This window comes from Numida meleagris, chromosome 1 (assembly GCF_002078875.1).
Source record: "Numida meleagris isolate 19003 breed g44 Domestic line chromosome 1, NumMel1.0, whole genome shotgun sequence".
NCBI lineage: Eukaryota > Metazoa > Chordata > Aves > Galliformes > Numididae > Numida > Numida meleagris.
The window spans coordinates 11,120,094-11,143,988 of NC_034409.1; the positions used below are offsets into that span (position 1 = coordinate 11,120,094).

The 23,895-nt window shown below is 36.9% G+C and overlaps 1 protein-coding gene across 3 annotated transcripts in view; it reads right to left on the minus strand.

Moving 5' to 3' along the window:
* Positions 1-23,895, minus strand: part of GNAI1 (G protein subunit alpha i1) — a 43,062-nt gene that overhangs the window by 13,452 nt on the left and 5,715 nt on the right. For all 3 annotated transcript variants that reach the window (XM_021384474.1, XM_021384475.1, XM_021384476.1), the window contains exons 2-5: positions 8,487-8,529; positions 8,269-8,410; positions 3,166-3,323; positions 1,243-1,371 (exon numbers count right to left, since the gene is read on the minus strand). In XM_021384474.1, the coding sequence (XP_021240149.1) occupies positions 1,243-1,371; positions 3,166-3,323; positions 8,269-8,410; positions 8,487-8,529 (472 nt within the window). The remainder of the gene's footprint in view (positions 1-1,242; positions 1,372-3,165; positions 3,324-8,268; positions 8,411-8,486; positions 8,530-23,895) is intronic.

Below are 23,895 nucleotides of genomic sequence, written 5' to 3' on the forward strand. Positions count from 1 at the left end.
CCAACCCATGTACACAGCCGCACCCCCTCCTGTTTATAAGCTCCCTTCAAGTATTGGAAGGCCACAATGAGGTCTCCCTGGCGCCTTCTCTTCTCCAAGCTAAACAAGCCCAGTTCCCTCAACCTTTCTTCATAGAAATTTAAGAACTTGTGCAAGGTATTTCATTAGCACTTTATGTTTTTCAAAGCTAGTGTTCCCAGGTTTGACATGTTCTGCTTCTTTCTATTAAACAAAAAAAAAAGTAAAAAGAAGTAGAGAATGAATCAAAAGAAGGGTAAAGACAGTCCCTTGACTTTCTGATCAAAATCTATTCACAAACATTATGACCTCTAATAAGGTCTTCTGCTTGCAAGTGATAATGCTCACTTACAGTGTTCTACAGTAGAATAACGCATTTTTAGAAATCTCTTCAAGATTATTCCTGTAAGAACATGAAAATGAAATGGATTCCTTAGAATCTTTTAACACCTATTATTTTAGGGATAAAAAAAAATGTACACTGAAACTCCTAAAATAAGTAAATCCTGCCAAAATGTACTTTCTAATATATTTCCAAATGTATTTTCTACAGAACTGATGATCCTGAAGCATCAATATTACAGTACATAGATTTAAAACAATGTTTTCTGTGAAGACACTAAACAAATATACTGTATAGATGTGCTGACAACTATCTCCACACAATCTAAAATATGCAAGCAATGAGAGTTTTACTGAGCTTCCCTCTCATTTTTCCGAGTAAGGAGTAGATACAATAATGTCACATTTACATTATCCTACACTTCCATAATGAATGTCTTTGGGCATAAAATGGTTGAATACCAAATAGTTTTGAATTCAGTTCTCCAGGAAGAAGGATTTGTTGTTTCATAACCAGAGCAACAAACATTTTTAAATCTCCAAGTCTCCAACTGGAAGAACAGCTACATGTCAACTCAGTATAAGATCGAATATTTCAAGATTTGATTTACACAGAAAATAGTCCTTACAAAAAGCTTCAAATAAAAACAAAAGCATTTATCACTTAATATTGCCATATTTATTCTGAGATATTGCAGAAATTCAAACAACTCCCATATGCCTTCAGAAAACTGAGTCAAGCATGAAGAAATTTTCCAGCAAAAAGAAAAATAATAAACTAGTTATAGTTAGACAAATTTATTAAATTGCATCACTAGAAGTCCATCTATGAGAACTCTACAGAAGCTGTTAACAGGTAAACATGCAGAATAATTTACATACTTAAAATGAAGATCTTTGAAAGTAAAATGAGTTTCCACTATTCCTGTAGTTTTCACTCTAGTCCTGAGAACATCCTGCTGAGTTGGAATGTAGCTTGTTTGTGCTATCCTGTCCAAGTCATTCAAGTAACTGAAGGTAAAAATAAATACTGCATTCAGTTATTCATAAAATAGTAATTAGATAATTGCAAAGAATTACACAAGTCCTAGGTCCATTCATTACACTGTACATGACTTTTATATGAACAATTTTCCCTGAGATAAAAGATTAGATAGATTATTTTCCTCTTAATTTTCCACTTATTTTTTGAAATAAAGTTTTAGAGACACTTTCATTCCAGAAGGAAATTTGTACAATGGATTCTACTACAAAGAATTATTATTCTGAAATCCCACAATGCAAACATGGTTCTATACTTAAACATGGTTCTACATTTAACAATGTTCTCTGCATTAACAGTTTCACCCTTGTAACTTCCTACCGAGCCATAATTTACTTTGCACTGCAACTAAAACCCAATTTACTCTGGAACAGACAACAGTTGTGAAGAGAACAACTCAGTATTTTAGGCAGAATTAATATATGTTTTAGAACAATACTAAATACATGATCAGTAATTTTCTACTGAGAATTTGTAATTGCACATATTTTTACAATAGTAAGCTCTCATTTCCAAAACTATTGTGATGCACACCAAGAAGCCCAGTGTTTCTAAAAACGATACAAATCTTATTTGTGCTTTCCACATAGTGAATAGAGAAGATATTAAAAGTTCTTTATGTGTAATCAAAATTTAGCAATTTTCAGGATACAACTGTATGTCTAAAACACTAGTTTTATTGCGAAATTGGAGGTGAAATTTATCTAAAACAACAAAACAAAACAGCAGAGGTTACTAGAGGAAAGTAAGTGATCCTCTAAATGAAGTGCTCCATACTGAAGGCAGTTTATATACTTGTGCTATTATTGTTTAAGTCAAGAGATCTGTCACTGGGAGCTCATCTCAACAAGTCCAGCAAACAAAGTAACAATCATGCTGGAAATGTGTTATTTCCACACAGTTTTATCACATTTCTATTCATTAAGTGTGCCTTTCATTACATTACTCCAGCTGTAGTCATCTCACTGTACTTTACCTGTATGTTGATTACTGATATACAGTTCTTCTAAAGAACAGAAGTAGCATATTTTAAAGGAATGTAAAAAACAAATTCAAACACTACAAAACAACTGGGAACCAAAATTGTCCTGCAGAATAACAACTGTCACACCACTCTATCATCTTCCTTCTCTTGTAATTGATCATGTTTCTTGACTGACCTACCCTTACTTGTTGCCATCATATCCTATTCCTCACACCTTGGATTCCTAACTTTTTTTTATTATTATTTTTTAAAGTATCCTAGCACAGAAAACACCGCTTGATTGTTACCTTTACTCTACATGTCTAATAAATACTGTATGTTAACAAAGAAAATGTGGCAATTTGAATTTTGCTGGAGAATTTTGTAGGAGAAATTTGATTATGAACATGGAATTAGAGTTTCTGTAATACAGATTCACATCAATTAGTCATGCTTCCTGGACATGTTCTGATACTGAACAGGTAACTGAGTCACCATTTTGTAATAAAAATGCTACAGAAAATACTAAAGCTTCTTAAAGCATTTTTTTTCTTCGAAATAATCTAACAACTGATCAGAATATTATTTAAATTCATAGTAATACACCACATCTCTTCCTCTCTGTTCTCAAAGGTTGTGTCTAGCATTCTGACCCAAGTAGATAATATCTTCATCTAGTTATTTCTAGATTTTCCACCTACGTGGGAGCAGAATTACTTAAAAGGTTACATTTCTCTTAAATTCTTTTAGCTACTACTTACAAACCAAAAGAGAGCCTTGTACGTCACACAGTACTTACTAGGCAGCAGAGTCATTAAGCTGGTATTCTCTAGATCTGTTGAAACAAGCTTGTACTCCACTGTCTTTCCATAGTCTTTTGATAACACCAGCAAGCTCTGCAGTCATAAATCCTTCCTCTGCTGCTCCAGCTAACACAAAGAGTTGACGAGCATCATCCTTTAGCATGAAAACAGAAAGTGGAGAGATAAACATTGAGAAATACAATAAGTTATATTAAGTTACCCTACCACCTAAGAATAAGAATTGCATTCAGCAAAGGAATGAGTTACTTAACCTGGCATACATGATTATAACCAACCAAAAAATGCAAAGGAAAGCAATTACTACCCTATACAGCATACTACTTCCCACACTTTTCAACAGAGAAAGACAAGTTCAGAGAAATTTCACATCAGCTGATAAAAATTCTGATCAGTTTACCACTTGAACTGAGCTTCTATAAATGGAAATATTTTGTACATTTTGTGCTGAAGTCTAACATTAACCTTATTTTATTGTCACAACCCCTCAAACTGAACAGAACAGTTACAGCGCATATTAGAACCTTCAGATATGCAGATGTATACTGACTGCACAATACATATTAATCACTTCAACTTCAAAAAACAACTTGTCTGAAAGTTAAAAATGATCATTCACTAGTAAAGAGAAATGCCCTTAAAACTTTTCCAGATAAAATAGTTAAAATATTCATTACCTTAATTACTCTACAGAGACCAAGTTTTCTTGGTAACTACAAGTCTAGGAATAATCAAGGTGGTTTTTTTTTTGGTTTTTTTTTTTTTGGTTTTTTTTTGTTTTGTTTTGTTTTTTTTAAAGAAAAACAGCATTTATATAATGACTGCCTATGAAAGTGAGACATCCTGTAGGATATCAATCCACGAGCCAGTCTCAGCTTTAACAGAACTTGAACAGTTGTCTAACTTGCCCAATTTTAACTCAGGTAAGGGACTAGAAATGTTAAATCTGTAAGGTACTGGAAAAAGAAGATAGCAGCTGGATAGAGGAAACAGATTTGCACACTGGTTCTCTTCAGAAGATAGCTGACTGACATTAGTTACCCGTTGTATGTGATCTACTGAAACGGTATGTCAGCAAAATCAGCATACTTGTGGCTTGTAACTACTACCCACAACACATACTGTTTGTTCAATAAATGAAAGAAAGAGGAGATGATATTAAAACAGAGGAAGGAGGAAAGAGAGGGGCTTAGGTACATCAACTAGGAACTGAAAGTATTTCAAGAGTGAAGAGGATTCAAACTGCAATGTTGTAAAGTTATTCTCACAGAACTGTAAGTGTAGATATGACACAAATCTGTAGAAAAAAAAGAGGTTCTATCATCTTTCCTGTTATATGAAGATAACATTTTAGCATAAGCATGGAAAGTAACGATTGTTCAAAAGACTGCCTACTGTAGGCTTAAATATTCACAGCTTGGAAACAAAAAGTTTGCTCTTTACTCAACTCAAGGCAGATTTGAAGATATTTGTATGTATCTGTGTGTACATGTCCTGGTTTCTGTAGAGACAGAGTTGATTTTCCTCATAGTGTCTGGGATGGTGCTATGTTTTGGCTTTAGGAAAAAAAGCAATGTTGATAACACACCAATGTTTTAGTTGCTGCTGAGCAGTGCAGCGTAGAGCCAAGAACCTTTCAGCTTTTCATATAGCCTGGCCAAAGAGCTGGGAGAGAACTAAACTCAGGACTAAAATGGCCAAATGGATATTCCATACCATATGACATCATGCAAAAAAAATCTACATAACAGTGAAGAGCTGCTCAGGGGAGACAGCCTCTGCTTGCAGACCAGCTGGACATTAGTCTGTGGGTAATGAGCAATTGCACTGTTCATGACTTGTTTTGTAAATATATGTATACCATCCTTTTCTGTCTCAGTTTTTATCTCAACCCGAGTTCCACTTTGTTTTTTCTCTAATTCTCTACCTCATCTCACAGGAGGCAGGGGACTGAGTGAAATGGCTGTTTGGTGATTAGCTCCTGGGTTAAACCATAACAGTACACATGTAGCTATACATATGAACAAATAGGTAACTGATACATCATCCTGAGAAAGCTCCAAATCTAAAAACGAATATTTAACAAACATAAAACAGTACGCTGATTACAATACATACACTTGGCAAACTGTGGGCAGCTAGTAAAAGTTCAGTGGATTGCGCTAATAATTACATAAAAAATAGAGCAGTAAAGATCAAAGAGCAAGATAAGTAGATCTCTTATACTGTAGTTTAAGCAACATGCTTGCTTAGAAGAAACATGAATGGCAACTGCGGTATTGAATATTGTTTCTGGATGAAAACGCCAATCTACAATTGATAGAAGCAGCAGATCCATACTAGAAACTGCAAGTCTGTCTTATCATGAACTTAAAACGTCATTTCACATCTGCTACAGTCTGACTTTTAAATACAGAAAACTTACTCTTTTTGAAACAGCTCTAATCTCTACGTGTTCTAAGATTGTGTTTGTTTTTTATTGGGAGGATATAAGAGGGAGTAACAAGAAGGGGCAGGAAGCAAATTAAGTTCTGTTAAGTGGCATCTGTTAACCCCCACGTCCCTTTTCTACAGAAGGCAAGCACACAGATGCCACAAATGAGGTAGCACATAATAATTGAGTCCTATTTTCATTATTAACGAATGCCAGATGCTTTCCTTTAATCATACTGCACAAGGGCTCCTTCCTCTCAAGGACTCACTATTTTTATGTAAGATTCCATAAATGAGATACTTTACAGAAATTCATTTAGCCTTTTCTGAGGATAATTGCAACTAATCTCATGTTTTGAAGGTAGTCCATTCTCATTTAAAGCATATTCACTAAATGTCTCTCAAAATATGGATTCTGTTTTGGTATGGAAATGTTCCAAAGGATAAAGAAAGGTATGCTAATCCTGGGATGCACCATTACTGACATTCCTGGTACAACTTGTGCTCTCCTGATTCAGTAATTTCACAAAAAAAAATATTCAACTTGTTACTTTGCCACTATTCTGACAAGAGAAGAGCACGTAATTTTCCAAACAGACTTATTTTATTCGGAGTAAAATCTCCAATAATTCCATTCAAAAAAATAACAAAGAGTCTGAATAGCAGTTTTCCTCAGGACACTGCAATTTTGCACATTTTTTCTACCATAGAAATGGTAACAAAAACAAAATTTAAAAGCCTATATTTAATACATTGAGGAACATGCATATATTTTCTAAAAAGGTAGACTTGTGTCCCACAAGCTCTGGATTCCTTTTTAAATTTCTCATTTTGAAATTAAAGTCTAATACTTACTTTCAATAGCAATGCTGCTCTGTAAAAAGAACACAGATCACCAAGACCTGTCTAAGTGCTGGGGAATAGATAGCTATTTCACTATTATCCCTGACTGAAGTTTGCATTCAGTTATATAGTTCTCTGAAGTTGAAAAATTCAAATCAGTTCAAATTCATATCATACATAGAACATTTTCAGATCTTCTTGTCAGTCCTTTTATCTGATAAAATCTACACTTACGCTCTCCTCCATTTTCTTTTACTTTGTGTTTAGTAACAGGAATATACCGTTCACCCTTTTCCAGCATTAACTGTCAGACATCAAAGAGGGCTTCACTATACAAATGAATTAATATGCATTAACTCACTGCTTCTGCCCTGAAAATCTTTGGTCTCGAGGTAAGACAACAGAAAACATGAAAACAAAGTGAGAGAAAGGCTGCTCCAAAAGTAATGCCTCTTATTTTACTATATTGGCCCATGATGTCAGAGGCGGATGGTGATGGTATGGCAGTAGAGGTTGAACCTTCCCATCCACATTCCATTACACCTTGTTGCCATGAGACAGATGGTAGCAGAGAGGAAGTCTGACAAAATGGTGTCTGACATGGAAGTGTGTATGAAGCAAAGGTGTGTGATTAAATTCATGTGGAAAAACTGCACCCACTGACATTCATCAGTGCTTGCTGAATATCTATGGAGACCAAACGGTGGATGTGAGTACAGTAAGGCAGGCGGTGGGTGGTGCATTTCAGCAGTAGTGACAGTAACGTGAAAGGCAAGCCATGTTACGAACAACCATGCAGATTTTTACAAGTGTGGCATGTAGCCTCTTGTTCACTGCTGACAAAAATGCACAGCTCATAGTGGTGACTGCTGAAAAACAGTGTTTTATAAACGAGAATTTGCTCTATCAAATAGTGTTATTGTGCTCTATGTACCTGTTGTAGTTTCCATGGAAACAAATGGGAGGCATTACTTTCAGAGCAATCTACATAGTTCATTTACAATTAAGCAGGTTTCAGATAGAATTAACATATGTACATAAACGTATCTACATTTTACAGACAGCATCTATCCTCCCGATCAGACAGGGACACAATCAGATTCACCACAAATAAGAGTACAGAGTTAGAAATCGTGAAGTGATAAGCAAAAAGATCAGTTCAGCAGACTGGCTCCAATAAGTGGATGAGATGAAAAATGTACAAGAAAGCCTGGAAATGGGCAACTACTTTCTTGGGAAAAATCCTTAATTCATGTGCTATCATGAAAAAATTTGAGTACCAGCAGCAGCACTATGCCTGTGCCTTACAGTACAGTAGAGTCATCCACACTAGAATTCAGTATGAAACTGGATCTGGCCTAGAGGCGAAAATGTTTAAGGCACTACTGTGTCTGTGACTCAACTGAGAAGTGTGGAGAACAGCTAGACGCCTACCTGTTTAATCTGCGTTTTTCAAGGAAAGCGAAGATGCTCATCTTGAAGGAATTAAAGCAGCCCGTAAGCAAACATTAAGAAGTATGACTACAGAGCTTATTATTTTTCAAAATATTCCTAAGACTCAGATTTACATAGAATTTGGAGAACTGCATCTAAACAAAATAGTTGTCATGAATCAACCCAGAGCTGATTGCTCAGTAGAGCACTTCACTGTGTAGAAAACAAAATGATACTTCCTCTTTATCAAACCTTCTAGCCTACAAAGATTGTTGGATACGAAGACGTTTTTCCAGGAAATAACAATGGATAGAAACTGAAAAAGAATGGATATTTCAACAGTATATGCGCATGTTTACTTCAATACTCACAGCCCTGGTTGGATCACCAAAGTCTATCTTCAACCTCCCCATTGCTCTAATGATAGCAATAATTGACTGAATGGTGTTACTGTAGACAACAGCTTTGTACTGTTTACATTCTTCTTCTGAATAACCAGCTTCATGGATAATCCTACGAAAGGAAAAAAAATAAATTCTCTATTCAAATAAAAAAACGTCTTTCTATGATTGTATTTTACTATACTTACTTCATTTGTTTGACAATTGTGCTTTTCCCTGATTCACCAGCTCCTGAAAAATAAATGGAAATTCATCACATTTTGCTCATCTTTGAGAACACATTTAATTTATGTTTCTACACTTCAAATACCTAACCAATACAAAAAACGTCAATGGCTCCAAATACATTACAAATTATTTTTAATATAAAAACCTAAGTGCCTCTAGCTAAGTTTCAAAATTGAGATATTTTGACAAGAAATCACTCAACTCTGGAAAGTCTTTGTTCTTCTTTTTGTGCAAGCGAACAATACATTTCACACAGCCTGCTGGTGTTTCTAAATTCAAACAGATCTCCAATTGTCCAATTCCAATATGACCAAAGAAAACTCTATAACACTGTAGAGGTCACTGTGACCATAAGAAGTCACTGTTAAAGGCTGCATTCACCTTTTAAAAAAAAGGGGCAGTCAGCTTCACCTTGTTCCTCAGACTAATGATACAGCAAATATTCCTGGAAGTCATTTCCAGGTCCTTGAAGGGCAAGACCATGACTGGCAAACACGAGGAAGGATTTATCAACTGAACATGACTTGGTAATGCTTTAATGTGGAAACAGCTGGCCCTACGGATGTAGAACACCAATTATATCATTCACTGTGCCTCTAGCAGGACTTTCAATGTCATCTACAGTAGTATCCTTGTACCACATTGAATAAATAATGATTTCAAGATGTCTAAAACACGACCTAGGCAGACAAATGAAAAGGTTAGTGGCCAATCCTACTGCAAGCTAGTTACAAGTGGTAATCTTCAGGAGCTGATTTTTGGTTAACACTACTTAACATCTTCATGTTGACCAGAAAATCAGGACAAAATACACTTACATTAAGTCATTACTTAAGACAATATCCATTTTAGAGGTCAGGAGTTGTGTAAGTGTTGAGAGAACAAAGGTGTTTGCTTATTCAAAGGATACTCAAGAAGTTAGGCAACTGAGCTGTCAGCATCCATGAGGCTGCATCTCAGCACCTCTTGTGCTTCTCTTCAGCACCCCAAAAATGAGATTAATGAGACAAAAAAACAGTAGCACATCACTTATATGAATAAGGGACTGGTTTATATGGCATACAAGGATAAGCTACAACAAGAGGGCTATTTAAGCTTGAAAAGACTGCTGGAGGGATCTAATCTTTTTTCTCCTCCATAAAGCCACTTAAGACAGTTGAACACAGAACCAAACTTCTCAACAACAAAAAGGCATGAAGCAAATACAAGGCTTCAGCATACGTTATTCTAGAGATGTGGGTAGCATGTTGTGAAAATGGGACTATTCCAGTGGAAGCTGTTAAGCACTGGAACATACTGTCTGTACAGGAAGTACAAACTCGGCCTTGTAGATCTTCAAGATGCAACTGGATAAGGCCCTAAGCAACCTCAAATAATTTTGATGCTAACTTGACTTTGAGCCAAGAACTGAAACTGACGACTTCTAGAGCTGTGTTCCAACTTAAATACCCTTTGAAGACTAATAAAATATTCTGTACTTTCACTATTGTATAATGTTCCATTTGGAAGGTTCCTCCTGGTAGGTTAAACAAAATATTTAGCATCATGACAGGCTCAAGCCAGCTTTGAACTATTTGTCAGACTAGAGTTGTCCCACATCCTCCCCAGCACTGCAATTGATGTGGCTAGATTTCCTTTCTTCCAATACATAGCACAATGACTGTTATCACCAACAGAAGCTAGTACACTGTAGAATTACGTTGCTATGGAATAAAGTAACTGTCAACTTCTGCCTAAGACTGGTTTATGCTCTCTTTACCTAATGTCCAAGTTAAAGGCTTGGTTTTGATAAACATATCACTAACTACAGTGCAGCAATAGTTCTTATTCTGAGCTGCCACAGAAATTCAATAAAAGTATGTTAATATAAACAGGAAACAGTACTTTACACAAATGTAGGCAAAAACAGTGATCACTAACCTCTACAAACTGCTAATAAGTACTACACATTTTGACAATATGACAGATTTTGGAATAATTCTCTCACTGGAGTAGGCAAGACCCGTGCATCACTTCCAAGAATCACGGAACGCTAGACGCCTCATTTAAGAAAAAGCAAACTACCCTATTATACTCCTCTACTTAAGAAGAATTTTGGAGTTAATAAGTATTACTACTACAGGATATGAATCACAGAATCGCAGGGGTTGGAAGGGACATCGTAAGATCATAAAGTCCAATCCCCTGCTAAAGCAGGTACCCTGCAATAGGTTGCACAGGTGGGCATCCAGATGGGTCCTGAATATCTCTAGAGGGAGACTCCACAAACTCTGGGCAACCTGTTTCAGAGCTCTGTCACCCTTACCATAAAGAAGTTCTTCTGCATGCTTGTATGGAACTTCCTTTGTTCAAGTTTTAGGCCATTGCTCCTTGTCCTACACTACAGCCTGGCCTCATTCATTTGTCTCCCACCTCCCTTTAGATATTTATAAACATTTATCAGACCCCTTCTCAAACTTCTTCTCCCCAGGCTGAACATATCCATGTTATTTACTCTTTTCTCCTACAGGAGATGCACCATGTCCTCTACCATCTTTGTGACCCTCCGTCACACTCTTTCTAGGAGATTCCTATCTTTTTTGAACTGGAAAGCCCAGAACTGGACACAGTAGTCTAAATGTGGCCCCACCAGAGCAGAGTATGGGGGAGGATCACCTCCCTCATCCTCCTGCCCACGCTCTTTTTAATCCCCTCCAGTATACCATAAGCCTTCTTGGCCACAAGGGCACACTGATGGCTCACGGCCATTCTGTTGCCACCAGAGCACCTGAGTCCTTCTCCACAGAGCTCCTCTCCAGCAGGTCAGCCCATAACCTGTACTGATGCATGCGGTTATTCCTCCCTAAATGCAAGAGTCTACTCTTGTTCTCGTTAAACTTTATCAGGTTCCTCCCTGCCCAACTCTCCAGTCTGTCCAGGTCTTGTTAAATGAAAGCACAGCCTTCCAGTATGTCAGCCACTGCTCCCAGCTTTGTATCATCAGCAAACCTGCCGAGGGTGGACTCTCCCTCTTCATTCAGGTCATTGATGAAGATGTTGAACAAGACGAGACCCAGCACTGACCCCTGGGGAACACCACTAGCTACAGGCCTCCAATCAGACTCTGCACCACTGATGACAACACTCAGAGCTCTGCCAGTCAGCCAGTTCTCAATCCACCTCACCGTCCACTCATCTATCTCACACTTTCTAAGTTTCCTAACACGGATGTTGTGGGCACACTGTGTCTAACGCTTTGCTGAAGTCAAGGTACAGAACATCCTCTGCTCTCCCCAGCCAGTCACACAAGGCTACTATGTTGGTCAAACATGATCCTCCCTTGGTGAATCCATGCTGACCACACCTGATAACCTTCTCTTCCAATTGCTTGGAGAGGATATCCGGAACAAGTTGTTCCATCACCTTTCCAGGGACACAGGTGATTACATTACCTTGTGAAGTGCTGTTTAGAAATTTACCATATTTGATTAACTGAGCAGGTCAGTGTCAGGGCTGGTCATAAGATCATAATTACTATGTAATATGCATTTGACTCAATTTTTCCTCAGTTGGATATCCATCTTCCACTACGGTGTTAGTACTAAATTGTGTCAAACATCTAGAATCCTCATAAAAGTTCTTTTAGTAACACAATCATAAACATTCATAATACATACAAAAAAAAAAAAAAAGGCAATTCATTAGTGTACCTAGCATTAACAATGAGCTCCTGGAAGATGCATTCTCTTTTTTTACTACTTTATCAACTGCAAAATAGAAACAGGTTTTTTTGCTGTTGTTCTTCCTTTTATTTTTTCTCTTCTTTTTATTGGGGAAAGTGTTTTGATGTTTTTTTTTTATTTGCTTTTACTTAATGCTAAAATGTCCGCAGTTTGATAATAATCCTTCAAAATCTGTCAGAAAATGACACCTTACTCACTGTCCCATACTGAAAAGAGATTGACAATTTTTGTATTCCAGAATGCAGAGCTCAGCCAGGTCTTCTTATAGATGCAAATCTACATGGATAAAAAACGTCCCTTCCTTTACATCAGTGTGAATAAGTTCTTTACAACAAAATGAGAACTGTTTTAGAAAATATTACTCAGGAGCAAGCAGTATTAAGCATTTCATGTGACAGATGGATATAAAATGTCAAAGATAGCCATACTGCCACAACCAAACCCTGTCCAAATGCAGACAGCCTTGAATGTATATTACTCTATTATTTAGTAAAAATACTATTTATTGTTTCTAGTACTACATCAGTGTGATACTTGATTTCAGCTTCACTACTGCCAATGAATTTAATGCTGAGAGCCTTACTGGCTCAGACAGTAATATAAAAATAATTATGAATAATATAAAAATACGTTAACAGAAAGAGATGGCAGAGTTGCTCTAACCAGAAAAGCAGCAGTGTATCAGTTTCAGATTTGAAGGAATGGTGGGGATTTTTTGATTGCTTAGTTTTAAATGAAAGTAAGTTAACTATTAAGTCATCTGCTCTTCAGTAGAGTGAGGCTTGAATAATTGATGAGTATTTTCATCTCTCTTGGCACCTGATGTCCTTTGTGATACCACAGGAGCTCCCCACTAAGGAAAATCAGAGGACAACATATCTGATGAAAATCCCATTTAAAGCATAGCATTTTCTTAAAAAAATTCATTGATATAATTCAATATAACATGATCTAAGTCTAATGCTCTTATTATACCTGCTTGCCAGAAAGGCAGATCCTTATGCTTCATTTTGCAAATAAACCAAGTGTGAAAGCAATGTCCAACTTTAATCAGCACAACTTAACAAGGAGTCTGAAGAACCATGTTTCCCCTACTGACCGTACTAAAATCTGTAAAGTCGTCTCTCTCAAAGTAATTAGGCTTTACCTTTACACCTCAACACTTTGACAACTATTGGTGGTATCCAAAGAAGTTGTTTACCTCGATCCAGCATGAGTTATAACAGCACTCCGGGAATTCAGTGAACTCAGTTCAGGCACATAACTAACCCTGTGACACCCTTCACAGCATAAACTCTAACTTAGCTAAGCAAGAAACACTGATCTGTATTGCCGTTTTTCTTTGAAGACAACTTCCAGCTTTGGAAACAGAGACAAAACTTGATGCTTCTTCATGTGCAAATGTCTTCAAAAAAACCCCAAGCACTTAACAGATCAATTGCACGTATGGTACTTTGAAGAAACTGAGTAGGGGTATCAAAGTTCAAAAAAATTTAAGAAAGAGCTAAAACAATGTTTAGCTCTGCAAGCTGCTTTCATTTTCTTTTCAAATGAAGCATGTCCATGTTCAAAAACAATTAAAGAAAGTATTTTCATAATTTGAAAAAATGTCAGCAAAAGCCTTACTTTAAATTACTCTCATGATTTACTATCCCACACACTGCCTACATAGCAGGCACTCGAGAACTACAGATTTCACAAGTGTTCTATGAAAGCAAGCACAGAAACTGCTGTTTTTAAGTTCTGATACCTCAGTAGTAACATTTCTAATTTGTCAAAGACTTGATAATTGCATACTGAATAAAATACTCATATATCAAATAAAAAGCAGTCCGAATAACTTCACAATTTCACACACATTCCTCTTTGGAGGAAACCAACTGTTATGTACAACGATTTCTAATTGTGCAAAGATATTCCGGGCAATACTAACACAGAAATAACTGTAGACTAACTGTGGACTAAAGAACTAGTTGAAGAGTTACATAAAAGCTGAAGAGTAAAACAGGGCTGGCTTTGAACCACCAGATCAATCTCAAAAGGAACAGAACCTACAGACAAATGAAACTGTCTTGTATGTTGCCAGAGAAGAGTTCAAGCATAGACAAGAGTAATTAATATAAAACTTTCAGTGGATACTTATCAGCTTTTCAGACTGCAAAGTAGATTTGTACCAGATCAACTTTAAAATTTAAATGTTGCCTGCTTTTTTTAATAACAAATTATTGGATTCATCTCTCGAAAACCCTCTCCTCACAACTCTCCAACCCAGTCCCCTGTCAGATGTTAGCATTTTATGGTTGGAGGACAAGACGAATGGTACCTGGCCTGCAGCTATCACTGATAGACAGCATAAGCAAAGTGCAGTTTCTGCTATGGGGCCAGTAAACTCTTACAAAAGCGCAGGGCTCATAAAACAGCTTGCAAATATAATCTCTTACATTTATCACCTCATGACACATTACCAGAAATGAGACTTATTTTAGCTATTATTCAAGTTATTAATCATTGCTACTATACTCACAAACACATCCACAGTAGTACGAAAAATCCACAGTGAAAACTTTCTGCCACACATCCAGGTTGACCAACAAATGGAATATTCTTCAGTACGGGCCCCCACACAGGTATATTTTTCCCTACAAAGTTTTATTTTTCTTTTTTGTCTTGCGCTCTCTCTTCTCTCCTTTTGAAACCACATGACAGTCACGCTTCTCATCTACTACCATCTTGCTTTCCTCTCATGCTATGGCAGCTACTACTGCTGACATTTTCTGTTCCTTTTCCCCCAACCTGTTTTATTACAGTCAAACAAAAGTTTTCTCTTACAAGAATACTCATTATGCATGAAGCGATATTAGTTTTTGGAATTTCTGCAACTATCAGAATTTGAATATGTCAGAAATTTTTGAATGAGTTAAGAAAGAAGCTGTGGTTAGTACTGTTTGGAAGACACACTTCAGTAACTTCAAAATGCAGTAATGGAGTGTAAATCCCAGATTACATCATTCTTTGAAACCACAAGAGTGACAGATTCTAAAATTATGACACTGACTCAGATGAAAGAACTGAGATAATTCTCAGAGTTTCAGCAGCCACATGCTGGTTTATTTCTAGAGTAAAAGCACTAAGCAAAACTATAATTCACCATCTCTTTTAAGAACTAATTATAAGTGACTATTTTTTCCCCAAGCCTTCAGTGTCACTCTTACTAGATCTCTGAAAGCAATGGTACACAACTAAACACTATTTTAAAAAATTATTATTATAAAATGCTCATAAATAAGCAACTGCAGAGTAGCTCAAGTTGGCGTCCTGTGTGTTTGCCCAGGTCCATACAACCAAAGTCTATAACTTCTTTAAGTTCCTTATCTAGGCTATTACTAATGTAAACATATAAAGTGCTTATTAAAACCATATCCATTAGTTTAGTACTGAAGTAACAAAGAATATGGATTTTATATTCAGTATAATCTCTGGGACTATCTAAAGAATACTGTTTGTAGTAAACAAGCACAAGACATTCTACTTCGCAAATTTTAAGGTAACTTCCCATTAGTGTCTTTAGAAGTACAAATTCAGTTTCCAGTTATTTCAAATTCTTTAATAGTCTTGAATATCTTATTATGAGAACGATGTTATGAAGCAATCCTTTTCCTTAGAATTTGATGCATGTGGTAAGAAGGGTAATCTAGCAGGCAACTTTTGTTATGCATGTAGCTTTTGAAGGTAAAGTATACCTAGCTCTTCAAAACTGTTCTTATATCTATATTCCGCAGCTGTTTTAAATCACTGGCTGTACGGCTACTGTCATCTAGTAGGAACCCTTCTAACATCACTTTTACTGTAATCATACTGTGGACCAACTGTCCCACCGAAGAGGAGAGCATCAGTATAATCCCAGGCATAATATTTCAGAAACACTATGAAATATTCTAAAGGAAATACAATACCTTGGATTTGAAGCTACTTTCGAAGGGCATTTCTGTTAAGAGCATACAAGAGATCTCTTCAAAGAAAATAAAATCATTGCCTTACAAGATGAGGGACAGTGTCACCATACTTTAAATTCTGAAGCATTTTCTTCAATTAATACATATGCAAGGCTTCACACAAACAGTATGAGATACCCAACCCACAAGGACCAAGACAAACTGAGACTCAAAGTTTTTGAAATAAACCTTAATCACATCAGAAATTAGGGGAATGGATGCATGCCTAGAGGTGAAAATCACAGCTGTTAAAAAACAGCATGCATGATTACTAAACGTCATAGCACCAACAGGTAAGAAGTTTATGGCTCCAATTTTTTCTAACATATGAATGCCAACAGCATCTCAATAAGTTTATCAGTTAATTATTTAAATACATCAAAGATGAGCCTCGAAAAGTTTTGGGAATCTCCCAAAAATTCTAAGTCCAGAAATCTCCTGGTGTTTCTAGCAGAACAGTAAATAACTGATCTGCTCCTCAAAATTGAAGACTTGAATTTGTTAGCTAAAACGCACAAGTAAAAGTAGTTATCCTACTAAGGTAACTATTCTTGTAGAATGCTCAGAAACAGTAATTGCTGTATAGTTTGAAGTCATGCCATGAAAGGATATGATTAAAGACCTTCTAGAGCACAAGTTTGAGAGGACGTTATATAAAACCATACAGACAAATGCTAAACACTCCAGCAGAAAGAATCATCCCCTTTGGTCTTACAGTGTTTACCTAGACAGCTACAGCCAATCTCTGCCAACAGTGTACAGCATACCTAATGAGTATAATTAGATATCTAAAACTTCAAATTGTCCTTTTTCTCTTGACAGTGTGGTGGCCTTCATGGCCTTTTATTGTTCTTTGAATTATAAATATGGTGTGAGAAGATGGCAGGTTCAGTGCCTGAGATAGTAGAGAGATAAGCAGACCACCAGTAATCATAGTCAAAGAAACTTTACAAAAAATTCACAACTGCAGTAGAGGCATACATTATGCACATCATTCTGGTGAAGACGTACAACAAAGGAACTCAAAATTCACAGCATATTTTCACTTCGTGCTCACTGCAATTCAGATCAACAGTACTATTATATCTACAGTAGTTCCTATGTAACTATACAAAGAGTTGGGAAAAATCAGAAAGCAAAGCGGATGCATGAGAAGGTCTCGTGTAAATCTTAACTGTTTTTTTGTTTAGTTTTTTAAAGGTCTACTTGTCATGTGACAGCAGGGTAGCATTTGTAAATGAGATAAATGGGTATCATCAAAGTTTATACAAGGACAAATGCAGTTATACTGAAGTCAGTCCATGCTTTAAAAGTAGAGCACTAAACCTCGGTTCACACAAATTCTTAGTCTTCACCCACGTCTAGCACTACAGTGTTTTTCATCTTTTACAGCTTGAGGACTATGAGTTCCAGAAAAATAAGGAGAATAAGCACACTGCCAATCAAAATAAACACACTTTAAAAAGGTCTCTACCTCCACCAAAAAGGTGCGTGGACTTACAAACTGACACAGATTGAAATACTAAATGAAAAGGGTCTTGCTACCTGAACTGATCTTTTTCAAAAAGAAATCTTTTCAGAACTCTTATTTTTTATTTTAATTGAAAGAAGAAAACTTGTGTGCACATTCAATCACACTCTGTTGTATGCACATGCAGTTTTCTCACAAAGCTTCCTACAAGTAGACACGATTATTTGTGTTTAACAGTACTAAATCAAAAATTGTTGTTTTTTTTTTAAATAGACTGAAATAAATAACTGGTCTCAAATTAAATTGTGAAAGCTTTGAGGTTAATCAGAATTTCAATCCATTCGAAGAGGCTGTCACACCCAACAAGACCAGAAGTGAGGAGGAGCAAGACAGACACTTACATAAACAGCAGTTTGATAGCCTCAAACAAGTATGTTGTCATGGTTTGATCTGACACCAAAAGGCACTATGTTCTAGAACAGCAGGCAGAAAATAATCTAAATAGCCTCTCATCTAGGAACTAAATGACAACCTCTGCTAGCAAACACTGAGGCACTAAAGCATATTAGAAGGAATCCCTGTCAATGTCATTAAGAGCTTTAGAAGGTATATAATGGTTCACCGGATTTGTTAAGGATTAGTAACTGAAGCAGCATACAGCTGATAAATCCATTTTCAAAATGCTTCAAGAAATGTTTAAAGCATCAAGAATACAGGCAACACTTAAATGAGACTAGGCAGCTTACTTTCAGTCCACTCTTGTACCACACATCATGGTAGATTCAAAAATCAATAAGAATCCAATATGACATTTAATTGAACAGAACCTGTAAGTAATTGAGACAATTGTCTTGTTTAGTCCCAATACTGTTATTGCAAGCCATTTACCTTCAATCACAGCAAATTTTAAAGTTACACTCAAATACTCCACTCATGTTGTACCCATATCATAATACTGGTAACTGAGACTAACGTGTGTTCTTCTGAGCACTCTACTGTTTGGACACTGAGCTGGTAGTTATCTTTTTACCCACTACCATATGGCATTCTTCACAAAGCACCAGGTAGAAAGGGATCTTTCCTACTTGAGACTATAACCTATATGTTAAAAGAGCATTCAGAAGAATAAGGAAACAGGTTTCACTCTCCCAGTACATGGAATTAAACCAAAGCTCATACCTCCATTTTCCAATGAAGTGCTCTTATCAGTACACTTCTTGAAAAGTATTTCCTACTATACCGATATTTTAAAATAATAATGAGTTTTGAATAAGTTTAACAAGTCTACCAATCGGACTTTGCAGGCAAACACAGTTTCACATCATTGCTATTCCAATCCTATAGTTACTTGTATCAGAGAAATGCAGAAGCTGAAAGAATCCCTTTCAGCACTCATTTACCTTCCATCTACTGCGGCGTAATTCTAGTATCCTATTTGCATCAGGCATGTATCTCTGCTGCTCGCTATGCAGTTATTCAGGTGCTCACTAGATCATTAAAAAATATCAGCTAAATTGACCACTCTAGCAGCAAAACTGAGTCAAAACAGGGTATCTAATTTGACTGTTAAACCAGCACAAAACTGACTCAAATATTTTAAAGTACCAGGGAGAGGGCAAAACCATTCAGCCAGATGTGGCGATAGCTCTCTACTTTTAGCAAGTTCCCACACTGGCGTAACTATTTATGTCACCACACTATTATGCAATGTAGACTACTTACTTCTAGCATTCCAGCATGGATTTACAAAGCAGGCAAGACCCTCATAAGTTTTCTTAGAAAGTATTTCCTTACCATCATAATGTGTAACAATTCATGTTTTGAGCCAAAGAAATTACATCATCTTCAACCATGTAAGAAAGAAAGACAGACAGATAGATAGACGTATGAAAGAAATTATTTTAAAAACCTTGTAAAAGAAGGAAGTTATATAGGTTGCCATTTGATCCCAAGCTGTGACTCCAATCAGTATTTTCCTCTCAAAATACGGGCCGTATAAAGTTCAGAGAACCACAGAATTGTTTAGATTGGAAGGGACCTTAAATATCACCTAGTTCCAACCCCCCTATCACTATCTGCATATGAAAAAAGTCGGTCCCACTTTTGCTTATAAGCTCCCTTTCAGTACTAGAAGGCCACAATGAGACCTCGCATCAGGAGCCTGCTGTTTTCCTTATTGCACAAGCCCAGCTCCCTCAACTTTTCTTCATGGAAGAGGTCTGTGAGCCCTCTGCTGCAAGGTGGGCTGAGATTTTCATGTTGGCGCTTCCTTCCCCATGCTGCGACAGGAATTTACATTACAGTATATTGATTTCTTCTTTAAAAGCAATCAGTTCAGAGCAGTGATCATCGAAACTTCCGGTCCAATTTGGTTGCCTAGATACAGTTACATTTCACTAAAGATGTAACCAGGTACCTTTGCTAAGTGTATTACACATTTCAAATGCGATAATACATTTCTACAAAGCACGTATGAAAAAGTAGTGACGTACAGTTTATTTCATAAACTGAAGCACTATATACTCAAATGTTGATTCTTTCAAATAAAATAGATGTATGAAAATTGTCTAATTTCAGTATCAATTTATATAGGCATATGTAATATCGCAGTTTACATGCATCTCACAATATAAATACATAGCTTAAATAAACAGACAGATGTGTATTTCAACATCTCCACCTATTAATCAAGTTAATGCTTAAACAGACAAGAAACTGTGTTACTTGAAGGTTTACTAACCCTTCAATTACTAAAGCCAGGAAAGGAAAGCAATTCATGTACTTTAATAAATGTTTATGTTAAACCTATGTTAACAAGTCACTTTAAACAAACAGTTTTCATACATTGTAAGGCAAAGTACACCAAAAACTGAGATCCTGAAAGAATGACATTGAGATAAATTTTTTTAAAGATTACACAGAAATGTTATTTCAAAGGAAAGGCCCAGCCATAACTAAACCTGAGCTTATTTTTTTTTTCCCAGAAGTATAAAAGGCTGGCATTCAAAAGCCAAAATGAACTGACAGGTCAAAAATTGACCTCAACCTATAACACTTTTAGATCACAGACCAGTGAGGTTGGCAGGGACCACTACAGGCCATCTGCTTCAACCCCTGCTCAAGCAGGGACACCCAGAGCAGGGTGCCCAGGACCACGTGCAAGTCCTGAAAATCTCCAGGGAAGAGACTCCACAGCCCCTCTGGGCAACCTGCTCCAGTACACAAGAGGCTGAGAAAGCTGGGAGTGTTCGGTCTGGAGGAGGCTCAGGGGATCACATCAATGTCTCTAAATACCTGAAGGCAAGGGACAAAAAGGGTGGAGACAGGCATTTTTTCAGTGGTGCCCTGTGGTTGGACAAGAAGCAATGGACACAAACTAGAATACAAGAGATTCTACTTGAATATCACAAAACACTTCTTTACAGTGCGGGTGGCTGAGTACTGGCACAGGTTGCCCAAGTAAAACGTGGAGCACCCACCTTGGAGATCTCCAAATGCCACCTGGATGTAGTGCTGGACACCCTGATCTGGCTGTCCCTGGCAGAGCAGGGTTTGGACCAAATGGACCCAGAGTCCCTGCCAACCTCAACCATTCTGTGATATCATGAGTCTTTTACTGCAAAAGCACCTATTCCTAGTACACAAAGTTGTTTCAGTAAAAAGTGTATGCTATTTCGTCTTATTTTTCTAAAAGATTTCAGTATCTTAATATCCTTCACCTCAGAAATGTCACTAAGTGAAGCCACTTCAAAAACTGCATTTTTCCAAACAGCAGACTCAAAACCTCTTGCTCTCACAAGTCCCAAATTTTCCAACTGCTTATAAAATACCTTACCAGTTTAAGGTATTTCTTTCCAGATACAGAATCAATCCCTCAGGTGAAGCCAACCAATTTCCATTTACAGAATAACAAAACAGTAATTTACACAAAGCCTGAGACAGAGCTAGGACACTGAACAAACAAAGGCAATAAATAGAACAGCTGAGCTCAGTAAAGCTGGTCAATGACTAAGAGTCAAGCTCAGAATAGCAAGTCTTCTATCAATACAGGCTTTCCTATACACATTTTGGAAAAAGCCTTTTAATAGCAAATTATCAAGTCAGTTCAGATCTTTATTGTAGCGTTTCCATGGCAGAAAAATCTTCATACTTAACAGAACGTTTCTAATCTCTCTTCCCTACTTTCAGTTTTCTACCTTGACATTTGCCAGATAGCATACTACAAGAAACACTGCAGATATCTATCAAACTCAGCAGCAAAACTCAGTTCAGAATTACAGGACCTCGGAAGCAGATTGATGGCTTGGCTTCAAAATATTTAGCCAGATTTTAGGATGCGCCCATTACTCAGTTCTTCCTTCTGAGAATACCAAGACAATTAGAGGGTAAAATACAGCGGCAACAGAACAAGCTACTTCAGAAATGACTGTATACATACATAAACCAGCATGGCCTAACTCTATAGCACAAAGCTTGAGTACAAGTTGTACCAATGCAACCAGGCAAGGAGCTGTACTGTCAACTGTAGTCTGAAGTTAATTAAGAATAACTCTTCACAAAAGTGGGGTTAGCTTCAATACAAGATCATTTCAGTAACATAATTTATAGGATTGAAGTAAGCTATCATATTAGCACAACGATGATACAATAAGCTGTGCTGCCAGAAAAAAATAAAAAGAAACTAGATAAGTTAGTGTATTACAAAACGTATGTATTGTCTTGAGGCGTGTTGGCGCTGGAAATGAACTGCCTACCAAAATTTTACTGGAGGTTTTTTGGTCTCTGGTTCAGGAGAGAAAAAAAAAAATGCATAGCATTAAAAGATAACCTGAAGAAAAACAGAAAAACTATCTTTTAAAGATAAACATTTGAAATCCTTATTGCATAACTCTTAAAATCCAGAAACTTCTTTAATGTCTGATGTAAAAGCAAAAAGATATATATCCACAACTATGCCTCCTAAACAAGAGAGAAAAAAAAGACACCATTGTTGGTATTGCAGCATAGTACAAAATGCATGGTTTTTCCTTAGCCCCATCTAAAAGCACATGTACTACAGCAAATTGTTCATAAGAATGTTGAAGAAATAAAACCATGATACAACCCTAAATAGCGACTTTAAACTCTCACTAAGAAGATAATTTATATTGCACTGACCAGCATTACACTGCTATAAATTAGTACACCAAAATTCAAAGAGAAAGAGACAAGCACAAAAACCCAAACTGCAATTACACATACACAACTGAGTGGCTCAGTTTTCTGTACATGCATGAGTCTCCTTACAAAAAAGCAAGGAGAAATGGTATGCAATGGGAAATCTAGCAATTTTGACTTTGTCCTTAGAAACTATTGTTATATTTAGTACTAAGGTTTGAGGATTGCCTGAACTTAATTACAAGTCACACACAGAATTCACACAAATAACATCCTGATGTCAGCGTCCAGCTGTACCACGTTAAAATACAGGACAGTTTCTGTTTCAGAACTACTAAGAAGTATCTAAATTTAAACAGATCATGCAGCAGAATGTCTGGGGGAAAAAATGACCAGAAAAAAAAGATGTGTAGCGGGCACACCCTGCTAGTTTAACTTCAGAACCTGGAAGTTATGGAGAAGATTGTCCTAGAGGAACGTTTAAACCACAAAGCTACTATCAGCCATTGTCAACATAGTTTCATGAAAGGTAAGTCCATCCAGTCTGACTAATCTGATGTCCATCTACAGAAGTCATCCACTTAAAGGATGAAGGGAAAGCAGTGGACATAATTTTTCTGGATTTCAGCAAGGCCTTCGATACCATCCCTCACAGCATCCTTCTGGACAAACTGCCCAACTGTGAGATGAACAGGTTCACGCTATGCTGGATGATGATGACTGAATGGCAGAGCTCAACGGGCTGTAGTGAATGGGGCTACATCAGGCTGGCAGGCAGTCACTAGTGGTGCTCCCCAGGGCTCAATCCCAGGACCAGCCCTATTCATTTTCAATCAGTGAAATGGACGCAGGAGTTGAATGTATCCTTAGCAAATTCACTGATTATATGATACTGGGAAGAATCTACGTAGACTGGAGCACTGGGCAATCAGCAATGGCACACAGTTCAATAAAGACAAATGCTGGGTGCTACACCTGGGACAGAGCAATGTCAGACATAGGCACAGAGTGGGAGATAAATGGCTGA